Below are 12,547 nucleotides of genomic sequence, written 5' to 3'. Positions count from 1 at the left end.
CGTGGGGCCAGGGCTGCCAGGATCGGTGTCTGTGCAAGGTTTCTCCATTAGCTAATATTAACATACAGGAGAATCCTACTCAGTCCACAGAGAGACAAATACCAGACCTTTACCTAGACTTAAGGGCAGTGTTTGACAAGAAGAATGCCGATTCTTTGCCGCCACACAGGTCATTTGACTGTAAAATTAAGCTTCTACCCGGGACTATGCCTCCGAGGGGCCATGTATATCCTTTGTCTGTTCAGGAAAACTCGGTTCTAGAGGAGTATATTCAGGAGAATTTAGAAAAGGGATTTATCAGGAGGTCTTCTTCTCCGGCCGGGGCGGGGTTCTTTTTCATTAAGAAGAAGGATGGCACGCTGAGACCTTGTATCGATTACCGAGGCTTGAATAAAATAACTGTCAGAAATGCCTATCCTATCCCACTGATTACCGAGTTATTTGATCGTCTTAAGGGCTCCAAAATCTTCACCAAGTTAGATCTCAGAGGGGCTTACAATTTGGTGAGAATCCAGCAAGGTCACGAGTGGATGACGCATTCAATACCCGGTATGGCCATTACGAATACACTGTTATGCCAGTTGGACTATGCAATGCTCCTGCAGTATTTCAAGATTTGATTAATGAGGTACTTAGGGAGTTTCAGCATGATTGTGTTATTGTTTACCTGGACGACATACTAATACACTCTAAGGAGATTGAGACTCACCATAGACAGGTCAGAAAGGTGTTACACAAACTTCTGCAACATGGTCTATACTGCAAATTGGAGAAGTGCAGTTTTGATCAGGCTCAGGTAGACTTTCTTGGGTACGTGATTTCTGGGGAAGGTTTTAAAATGGATCCTGGTAAACTCCAATCTATTTTAGACTGGCCTTTGCCCAAAGGACTCAAGGCTATCCAAAGGTTTATTGGGTTTTCCAACTACTATAGGCGCTTCATTAAGGGTTACTCCTCTATCATTGCGCCTATTACCAATATGACCAAACAAGGGGCTGATACTAAGTTCTGGTCTGAGGAAGCTCTTGGTGCTTTTAAGACTCTCAAGGAACTTTTTGCCTCAGCTCCCATTCTAGTTCATCCTGAGACGACTCTGCCTTTCTTGCTCGAGGTCGATGCTTCTGAGACAGGAGTTGGGGCTGTTCTGTCTCAAAGGTTAGGGGTGGATAAACCGTTACACCCTTGTGGTTTCTTCTCTAAAAAAATTTCTGGGCCTGAGAGCAGATATGACATCGGGGAGAGGGAATTGTTAGCGGTCATTAAGGCTTTAAAGGAGTGGAGACATTTACTGGAAGGGACACTACACCCTGTTACTATTCTAACGGATCATAAGAACTTGTCTTATATTGGGGAGGCGAAGCGCTTGTCCGCCAGGCAGGCTCGCTGGGCCTTGTTCCTCACTCACTTTAATTATGTACTTACGTATAGACCTGGTTCTAAGAACTCTAAAGCCGATGCATTGTCTCGTCAATATGAACCATCCACTATAACTGAACCACTTCTGTCCTCCATAGTTCCTAAGGGGAATATCATCGCGAACACGAATCTCAGGATTCACTCTCCATTGCTTTCTGAGATCATGAAGTTTCAGCATTTGGCACCCAAACAGACCCCTGGGGATCGACACTTCGTTCCTGCCGCTCTCCAACTGGAGGTGCTATGCTGTCTCCATAACAGTAAGGTGGCTGGGCATCCTGGCATCCGCAAGACTTATGCGCTGGTCTTTTTTGGTGGCCTGACTTACGCAAGGATATTAAAGAATTCATCGGGGCATGTGAAGTTTGTACCAAGACCAAGCTACCCCATTCGCTTCCATGCGGATTTCTACACCCTTTAGAGGTTCCTGAAAAGCCTTGGTCCTGCCTGGCAATGGACTTCATTGTTGATTTGCCTATCTCTAAAAAGCAGACTGTCATCCTCACTGTGGTAGACAGATTTACTAAAATGGCTCACTTCATTCCCTTACCTAAACTCCCATCTTCACCCGAATTAGCGTAAATATTCGCCAGGGAGATTTTCCGTTTGCATGGGATACCTTCCCAGAACGTCTCTGACAGAGGCTCCCAATTTGTTTCCCGTTTTTGGAGATCATTCTGCTCCCAACTAGGCATCAAATTGAATTTCTCCTCTGCCTATCATCCTCAGTCCAATGGAGCTGCTGAACGCACTAACCAAAAAGTTGAACAATATTTACGTTGTTTCGTTTCAGAACACCAGGACGATTGGGTCGGTTTGATTCCTTGGGCGGAGTTTGCACATAACAATCTCATTTGTGATTCTACGCATTCTAGCCCTTTTTTCTTGAATTATGGCTTTCATCCTTCCATCCTTCCTTCGGAGTCTTCTTCTCAAGGGATACCGTCGGTGGATGTTCATGTTGCCAATTTAAGAGAGTTGTGGGATCAAACTCGACAAATCCTTCTGCACAATTCTACGCTGGTTAAAAAACACGCTGACAAACGTAGAAGGGCAGCACCGGTGTTTGTTCCAGGCGATAGAGTATGGTTAGTACTAGAAACATTCGGTTAAAAGTGCCGTCCATGAAGTTTGCTCCTCGATATATTGGACCTTACAGGGTACTGTCTCAAATTAACCCAGTTGCGTATCGTTTAGCGTTGCCTAATGCCTTACGCATTCCTAATTCATTTCATGTTTCCTTGCTAAAACCATTAATATGTAACAGGTTCTCCTCCACGATCGCCCCTCCCCGCTCAGTTCAGGTGGAGGGTCAGGAGGAGTATGAGGTCAATTCCATAGTTGATTCTCGAATCTCCCGGGGGAAACTGCAATATCTGGTCGATTGGAAGGGCTATGGTCCTGAGGAGAGAAGTTGGGTACCTCAGGAGGAGGTGCATGCTCCCCGTCTCCGCAGGGCGTTTCACTCTCGATTCCCTTCTCGCCCTGGTGTATTCCGCCCGGTGGGCGTATCTGAGAGGGGGGGTACTGTCAGGGTACCTGTGGTCTCTACCTCCGAAAGAGGTAGAGACTTAGCTGTTCCTCCATCCAGACGGCCTGATGGCACCCTTCCCCACGGTCTATCCGGTCATGCAAGGCCGGCCGCGAGGGAGTGACTGCCTTTTACAGCATCTAGGCAGGAAGTTGTCATCAGGACACTCCTCCGGAACGACCTGTCACTCAATTGCTGCAGGACCAATCAGGAAGCCTCGGAGGCGTGGTTACTGCTCTGAACAGGGTATTTAACAGAGCTTCTTTCATTAGCTCATTGCCCTGTCGTGGCTCTAGCTTGTTCTAGTCACTCAGTGCTTGTGTATTCTATTATCCCTTTTGGTTTTGACCCGGCTTGTTTACCTTACTCTGCTTATCTCTGTTACCCTTGATTCGGCTTGTCTCTCGCTTACCTGTCTTCTGTTACCCTCGACCTCGGCTTGTCTTTGACCATTCTATACTGTACTACTTACGTTAGTCCGGCCATTCTAAGGTCCGGTATACGTATCTGGCTACTGTTTGTACTCTGCGTGTTGGATCCCTGTCCCGATCCTGACACCATCTCCGGGAGTGTGTGTAAATAAGTGGGAGCCTCCCCCCGTTATACGTCTGTGAGTATTTCTCACGTGTGTTACAGCGGTGCGGATCCAGTAGATCCATTACAGTAGATAGAATAGAGGGATCCAGTCTAAGTATGTATATCTTGCATGACCAGGCAGACCTCTATAACGAAATCAGTAGCATGGACGTCAGCTCTAATTGAATGCAGGAGGGACGCCTCTCTATGTAGTCATCAATGTCTTGCACAGGTACAAGCCTGTGTGATGAACAAATGGCCGGTACTGTAGAGCGTCGAGTGTATGAGAGAGCCGCGCTCTCTACTAATGTGATCGCATACCGTGATAGCGCCCGGCTGCTAGCCTGAGCGGGCCGCACCCATTAACCAACAGCAGAGTCTACATCCGTGACCGGTTCTCTCTATGAGAATGTGTCCTCCAAACCTGTCCTCTGTATCCAGCCCAGTATCTGGTTGAGGTCGAGGGAGGGGCTGCGCCCTCTAATAACAAATCAGTATCCGGTTCTGTATATGAGAGGGGTTCGCCCTCTGTTTCTGAAAATAAATATAATCGGATCGAGGTGATGGAGGGCCGCACCCTCTTGTGATCCAAACTAGAGTCCCTAGAGACTCAGGGTGACCAACTGCAGGGCACACCACTTATTAATGTCAGCATAAGGCTGAGGGCAATCTTCGGAAACAATGATGGAAAACTATCAACCGACTATCCGGATCCCATGCGTGCGCGCGGGGTCCAGGAAGACCGTTGCTAGTCTGAGGAAAGCTGGAGACGTTCTCCGCAATCCACGAGTGCCCGGGAGGTCGGAGGAGGTCAAGTCAGGCCTCTCGACGACCCGAGCGAAAAGGAAAAGGAAGTCATGAAAGAACAAAAAAGCAACAATTAACGATAATCTCAGATAGAAGGCAAATAGCAGGCTGGAAGGTAATAAAAGTAAGCCCCACTGGACAGGGCCAGGAGCTAACCTAATGCGGGAAAAAACTACCGACACCTATAAGGATTCCGGGAGGCAGATACGCAGTAGATGTTAAAGACAAGGAAAAACACCACTTTCTCCTGTAGGTGTCTGAGTACCGGTCCTTGCCTGTGCTAAGTTCTCCTTGGAGATGTGCCGTTGCCGGTTTGGAGTAAACCGTGGATGTGTCCGGGGTCTTCATACGAAACCCTGCCCTTCAGGTATGAGGTTTAGAGCCTTCACCCTTCCCACCATATTCAGATGGCCGTACATTGGTGTCCTCTTGGATAGTATGGCAATGGTACTTGTCTGGACACCTGCCTATTTCCATGTCACTGGTGGGCACTGGTTTTTCCTTAGTGATATTCCCCCAGGCCTGCGGCCAAAATGGGTTTGGCTCCAATAGAGCAGGCCCGTCAGAAGGGCACAGGCCCAGCAGGTCAAATGAATGGACACAGAATAATTGGCCAAGCAAATAGGCACGGACATAGCAGGCCCTTCAAATAGGCACCGACATAGTAAGCCAATAAATGGGGCACAGACATAGCAGGCCGTTTTAATGGGCACAGACATAGCAGGCCGTTCTAATGGGTACAGACATAGCAGTCCGTTCTAATGGGCACAGACATAGCAGGCCAATCAGTGGGGCACAGACATAGCAGGCCAATCAATGGGGCACAGACATAGCAGGCCAATCAATGGGGCATAGACATAGCAGGCCAATCCTGGGTTTCATATTAAATGTCTGTAAATCCTCCGGGTATCCTGTGACCTAGGACCCTTAGACACTAATCTTAGACAGCGTACTACTGTGTGAATAAACCGTAACCGGGACTGGCGGTCCCTAAGTGCCCAGCAGGCAACATAGAGGTAAAACCCGTTATATTGGGTTTAAGCTGGATATGTTCCAGTGATATAGTGTCCATAAAATCAAGCTCTGCTGAGCAATACCTTCTTTAAAGTGCAATTGTACATACAGATCTGTATGATATATCTTATCTTTATTGTAGGTCATCATCATCATCGTACCGCCTGAAGGGTATAGTACTCATGGTCTCTTCAACTCAATGAATCTTCCCAAGAAGCCTGATAAGATAGAATAGTATCGGCATAGACAGGACTGACATCTACCGTCAGTGAAACTCACAGCAATCCGTGATATCTATAGCACTAAGACTCACAGCAAGCCGTGCTATATACACTGACATAGAACTCACAGAAATCTGTGATATATACATAGTCATAGAACCCACAGTAATCTGTGATATATATTTACACTGGCCTAGAACTCACAGGAATCTGAGAACTCACAGTAATCAGTGATGTATACATATACATAGCCATAGAACCCACAGTAGTCTGTGATATAAATATACATATGGAAACTCACAGAAATCTGTGACATTTACACATGGAAAGCTAACATAAAACTATAAATAAACACATGGAAAACTACCAGTAATCTGTGTAAATAAACACATGGAAAACTACCAGTAATCTGTATAAATAAACACATGGTAAACTACCAGTAATCTGTGTAAATAAACACATGGAAAACTACCAGTAATCTGTATAAATAAACACATGGTAAACTATCAGTAATCTGTGTAAATAAACACATGGAAAACTACCAGTAATCTGTATAAATAAACACATGGTAAACTATCAGTAATCTGTGTAAATAAACACATGGCAAACTACCAGTAATCTGTATAACTAAACATATGGCAAACTACCAGTAATCTGTATAACTAAACACATGGCAAACTACCAGTAATCTGTATAACTAAACACATGGCAAACTACCAGTAATCTGTATAACTAAACACATGGCAAACTACCAGTAATCTGTATAAATAAACACATGGCAAACTACCAGTAATCTGTATAAATAAACACATGGCAAACTACCAGTAATCTGTATAACTAAACACATGGCAAACTACCAGTAATCTGTATAACTAAACACATGGCAAACTGCCAGTAATCTGTATAAATAAACAAATGGCAAACTGCCAGTAATCTGTATAAATAAACACATGGCAAACTATCAGTAATCTGTATAAATAAACACATGGCAAACTGTCAGTAATCTGTATAAATAAACACATGGTAAACTGTCAGTAATCTGTATAAATAAACACATGGTAAACTATCAGTAATCTGTATAAATAAACACATGAAAAACTATCAGTAATGTAAAGGAAACATTCCCCAAATAAAATAAAAGAGCCAGAAAGGCACATAAATCTCACAACCAAGCATAGTTCATAACAATCATAAATAAATCACACTAAATCCCAAAGCCACCCACTAGAAGCAGGAGGCAGTGGTACTCTGACCTGTACTGATGCGGAGCAGCAAAGAAAGAGGAAATGATGCAATGGGAAGGGAGTTTTATAGTACCTAACTTTTTTCTGATTGGTTGTTTTTCTGTGCTGCTGTGGAGTTCTAGTAAAGAGAGACTAAAGCAAATACGAAGCCTCCTGTCATGTTATAAAATTTTCTTGTTTTTGGTTACCATCATTTTGTAAAAATGTGTTGTTGTTTTTTAAAGGAATTCACGTATGACTGTCAGCAGATGAAAATATAATTCCATGTTGTATACTAAAACTGTGAATATTTATGTAATTAAAAAACATACAGATTTATGAATAACATAATTCCAAGCTATTTGAAACCATACATACATATGTATCCAGTCGTTAAGTATAAATGCTCTTTATTTTTGAGAATATGAGTGTTAACATATTTGTAATTTCTTTTATTTTTATTCTTTATTTGTTCACTGACAGTCAATTCAATGGTACAGTAGCATTTCTGTAAGTTGCTTTCGCAGAAGCCGAATGTTCAGGCATAAGTGTTCATTGTCTGTCAGGTTTTTGTTTGTTTTTGTAGTGTAACAAAAACAGGTACAAGTAATAGCGTATGGGTGCATAAGAATACATTATGTAATGAGAGTAAGTACAAGTGAGATATATTGTCAAAGGTATCTCTTTTATCTGCTGGTGTTGCGGGTTCCGTGTGGCAACCGTTTTCAATATCAACGTAGCTCATTATAGGCGTGGACTGTCTAGTCCCCTATGTGTGGGGAGCCCATCAGTTACCTGGTGTCAGATGTGGGTAAATGCTCCCTGATTCCCCTCCCGTCCTCACCCCAGTTCTGAGTGTGAGTCATTCTTCAAAATGTTCCCATAGTGCCCATACCCGTTGGAAGGTGGCCATAGTGTTGCGGAACTGGGCTGTCATTTTATCCATCAAATAGTTATCTCTAAGTTAGGTCAACACCAGGGACAGTGGGGGTGTCTAAGGCTTTATCCAGTGTTGGGCTAACACTCTGCGAGATGCCAGGTAGAGCATATTCAGTAGCCTCTGTTTGCATGTTTTTAATTTCATGTGTTAAATAGGCCAAACGGACTAAGTTGTTGTTTTTTGTCCCACTTAGTATCTTTGGAGGGTACAGCATGGACATAGTTTTGAGTACCTCATTCAGTGTAAAGGTGGATTCAATAAACAACCCAAATGATCCATTTGTCACCAACGCGATGAAAATGTTCAACTTCTCTTTCCTAAATCCTCTTTTCTTGCTGACCGGTGAGCCACTCAGTTTTTACTGCCTGCAGATATTTTTAAAGTATTTGTTACAATTCTTCAATACTACAGTAGCTCTTATTGCTGCATATTAATCATTTGGTGAATATTTGTTTGCTTGTTTTTCAGTTATATGTCCATTCCTTGTGCCTCTTTTGGACAAGATGAACTTTTGTTTCTTTCCTTTAAGTGTTCTCAACTTTTATATGGATGCTATCAAAAAAATTAAAAAAGAAAGATACAACAATAAACAATCGGTATGTATGTAAGAAAATGATGCAGACTAAATATTTTCCTAAATGGGAAGCAATTTGCCTATAGATTTTTCCTTTATGATGTGACTTTATAGAGATGGACTTCTCAAAAGATATATTAAAAATGTATATATTATTTATTAGCCGTGTAATACATAACTGTGACTGAAAGCAAGGAATTGTGCTGGATGGAGTCCACTGTCAGGATATTTATATCGGCAGACATTTTGTGCTAAGATAGAAATTAAAAGTGCATATTGCCAGAGTCACTCAGAACAAAGCGGACTCCATTTTGCTAAGACAGACACAAAATTTCTTTTCTTGCTTTCAGTAACACTAGCCATCAGTCTGAGTTAAGGAATGCATTATAAACAAGCCAAGTGATAAGAAATGAAGTCTCACACAAGCAGGGGGATGGAATGCTCTGTTTAAATGTTAATGGAATAGAAATAATTTTAACACAGACACTAGTGACAGAAAAGACTAAGTCATTTTACTTTCTAAATCTTACAAGGTCCCATTGTAAGTAAGGGGTGAAATTGAGTTTAGACATGTCAATTCTAGAAATTATGATCAAAGTCGTTGCCACAAAGACTGAGGCAAACGCTTTGAACTGACAGCAAATTTAAGTTATGGTAGGCATTTTAGATAAGCCAAATTATGTCAGAATTGTCATCAAAATAAGTTAACTCTTTCGAGGACACAACATTTTGATGAGGCAATTTTATTGATTAAAATATAAATTGTGGTATGTGAGTTGACCACACCTTCAATGTCCTATTGGCTTTATCAACTAATGACGTACAGAGAGTCTGGCCCTTTAAAAGTTAGGAACAAAGGGAAGAGAGACATTCAGATTCAGATTCAGACATTTACAAAGATCCAGGAGAGAGATTCAGGACACTCTGGGACTAACACTCAACACACTTAGACTTTTACTATTACTTTCTAACCAATATCACTTTCTCTATCACATGCACACCTCCTTACAAACATTAACCACACTTCCATTCATTCTTGGGACTACCTAATCATCTGATAAGGGCATCTACATAACTGGTAATTATGCTAGTTTTATTTAATTAATCTAAATGAATTAAAATATTTACTAATAGCAAGGTACATGCCTGGATAAATCCCAGTTAGATTTCAATAATTGAGAAATCTTAGTTAACTAAAGAATATAAAGTTATAAACATTCCATTCTACAGGTGGAATCAAGAATAATTATATATATGGATGATATTATTATCATGTGTTAGCACTGTTCTTATCTAGATGTATTGATTTACTCTGAAATAAGATAGTGTATCTTATGCAGAGAACTAAAATTCCACTTTTTGTAAAATCTAATATATTATTCTTATTGAATGGTTCCCGGAAATAATTAATGAAATGGTTACGAACATTATTTGAATTGAAAATTACATGAGAATAGGCTATTAGATGCCTAGGAAGATTTAGCCAGCATTGAAAGAGTTAATCAGGATTTAACTGTGAGCCAAGATTTTATGGCTTCTCACTGTGCTGTGTAAAGTTTCTGTGTTCTGTGTCTGTGAGATTGTTTACATATCGTAAATTTGTAAGTCTTGACAGTTGATGCTGTAGCTTTGTACTGTGTTTAGCCATTGCCATTGTATACGATGTTATACTAAATATTTACTGATTATTATCACGCATGTTACATATTATTATCTTATTATGATGTCACAAAACATTATATTTTTATAATCAAATTGTGATTTAATTGTATGGAGTAAAAATCCTCTAAAATGATGATGTTCTCTATGATCTAAGAGAATTAAAATAGTGGGTAATTCTCAAGATATCAAATTTGATGTAATAAAAATTATTAAATTAATTTTTATGGGGAAAACCGGAACCTGAAATTGAAGTTCCAGTACCGTGGTGCGCCCTGTGCTGCCGGCCAATGCTACAAGACAGAAGGTTCTAAATTCCATTAGATAACAAAGCCAACTCTTTCTGTGCCACATAAAAAAAAAACCTGTCGGGGGCGTGACTTGGAAGCCGAAGAAGATGGCGGCGTAAACCCGGAGCTCCCCACAAGGCTCACAGTAAAACCTCGCCAATAGCACCTAATTGCCCCCAAAAATGGGCAAATCGAACAAGATACCTCACTCATCCAAGCCCGCCGACACTCCAAGGGGTGCATCAACCTCGTCTATGCGGCGATTCTTAACGGCCCAGGCGGAGGAGGAAACACAGGCCTCAAATGACTCGACGGCCTCAAAGGGAGCCCTCTCGCCACCCTCCCTGCATGGGGAGGAGACGCTAACGGGGACGCCGATGCCATACCCGACCCCAGACCCGAGCCCAGAATGGATCAACATCCTCCGCAACCTGCCCACCAAGGCGGACCTGGCGGAGGCGAACAACAGCCTCCGGGCCTCCATCACGGAAGAATTGCAGGCCATGCGGGAGGAATTCAGCGGCCTACACCAACGGGTCTCCCAGCTCGAGGCGGACTGCGACCACATGCAAGCGGCGCAGTCTGCAAATACAGGATCCCTCCGGCTAACCACACAACGGCTACAGCAGATTGCACACCACTTGGAGGACCTAGATAATAGGGGAAGGAGGCAGAACATCAGGGTCCGCGGGATCCCAGAGGATCTGGACGAAACTACCCCTATCCAGACTACCTTGGAAGGGATCTTCAACAAGATACTGGGCCGCGCTCCGCAAACCCCTATAGACATGGTGAGAGCACATCGGGCGCTTTGACCGAAAGGCCCCCCCGGGAGCCTGCCCAGAGATGCCATATGTTGCCTGGCGGACTACCAGTTGAAAGAAGAAATCTTACGACAGGCCAGGGGGACGGACAGGGTACTAATGGGCAACACCGAAGTCCAACTTTACCCAGACCTATCTCCCACCACGCTAGCATACCGCAGGGCACTACGCCCATTCACCAGGCAACTACAAGCCAACAAGATCAAATACCGCTGGTGCTTTCCGACTGGATTACAGGCCCACACACCACGAGGACCTTTCATGGTTAAGGACATGGCTGATCTGGAGGCCCTGGGGAGGGAACTACAGATCACACCGGCACCGCTAACATGGCCGGACCCCCTGGCCCTATACACCCCCCCCAGGGTCCTCGACCGCATGCGGATGACAATCGGACCCCGAGGATCAATCGCCAACAGGCGACGGGCCCACGAGGCCTGTAAGAGGAAGCAACTGATGACACGGCCTGGACCTGACTCTATGTGACATTCCCTACTGGCTCCATACTCTGACGGCACCGCACCCTAACCATCGATGACACCAGCAGAACACAGACCGCATGGGACTTTTTGATAGGACTATGAAGATTATCATGCTCCACTCTACTCAAGGACATTTTACCCATAAACAGAGAAACGACGGATAAGCACACATCGGGGACACCGGAACCGGACCAAGCGGACAATATCTATGGGGAATCACTACCCGCCCTAGAGAACTCTACTACCACATATCAATGGCCGACAGGCCCGAGAGACTTCCGATTTTACTGTGGGACCTATTGCCCACGATGTCATCTGTCCACGGTATCCTAATTCAAGGGGGTAAAGTGAGGCGGGAGGCGGATGGAGAGGGTAAAATATGAGGGTTCAATGTATAATGTTGACAATATGGAGAGACACGGGACGGATGGGTGACCGGCGCGGGCAACCGCCCCTCCCTCGATGGCCTAGTGATGACCTACTCAGGAGCAGGCCGGGGGGGCGAGGGCTCGCGTCGCTCGCACATCGACCTCCCGATCACATAAGGGTCCAGACCCAACCACAATATAAGGTATTCGGAATGTTTTAGGTGGGGAGGTTTTAGAAGCATGGATAGGCATACCGGTTAGGAGGGGACACAGGGGCCGGCACACTAAAATCTCGAGGGACCGGGGGGTGGACGGGAGGGACGGGTGGTGCACATCCGAGAGTGCCTTGAGGGAGCGTGAGAGTGGGCGAAGCTAAAGGAGGAGAGGGACGGAGCTGGGGGGTGCGGGGCTGGTGGGAATGGGCACTATAGGGCTCAGCGTTATACATATGTATATAGTACTATAATGGATAAGGGATCTCAAGAAACGGCGCCTGAGCCCAAAGCCTAATTGTATTTAAGATAACCGAACATCCTGCAAATATTTTTGTTATTGATGCAAATGTTTTGATCTCACTGTTTATGTTTTTTGGTTGAGGGCATTATACGAGGTATCGATACCA

General features: G+C 43.9%; 1 protein-coding gene across 1 annotated transcript in view; it reads left to right on the top strand.

Annotated features, from left to right (window-relative positions):
• The window catches only part of LOC134570829 (cytochrome P450 3A8-like), a 168,992-nt gene that overhangs the window by 91,230 nt on the left and 65,215 nt on the right, over nt 1-12,547 (top strand). Inside the window, exons 7-8 of the mRNA XM_063428809.1 lie at nt 7,922-8,070; nt 8,197-8,324. Of these exons, the coding sequence (XP_063284879.1) occupies nt 7,922-8,070; nt 8,197-8,324 (277 nt within the window). The remainder of the gene's footprint in view (nt 1-7,921; nt 8,071-8,196; nt 8,325-12,547) is intronic.

This window comes from Pelobates fuscus, chromosome 8, assembly GCF_036172605.1.
Source record: "Pelobates fuscus isolate aPelFus1 chromosome 8, aPelFus1.pri, whole genome shotgun sequence".
Classification (NCBI taxonomy): Eukaryota; Metazoa; Chordata; class Amphibia; order Anura; family Pelobatidae; genus Pelobates; species Pelobates fuscus.
The sequence above is the reverse complement of the archived record's forward strand: the minus strand, read 5'-3'. Positions and strand labels throughout refer to the sequence as shown.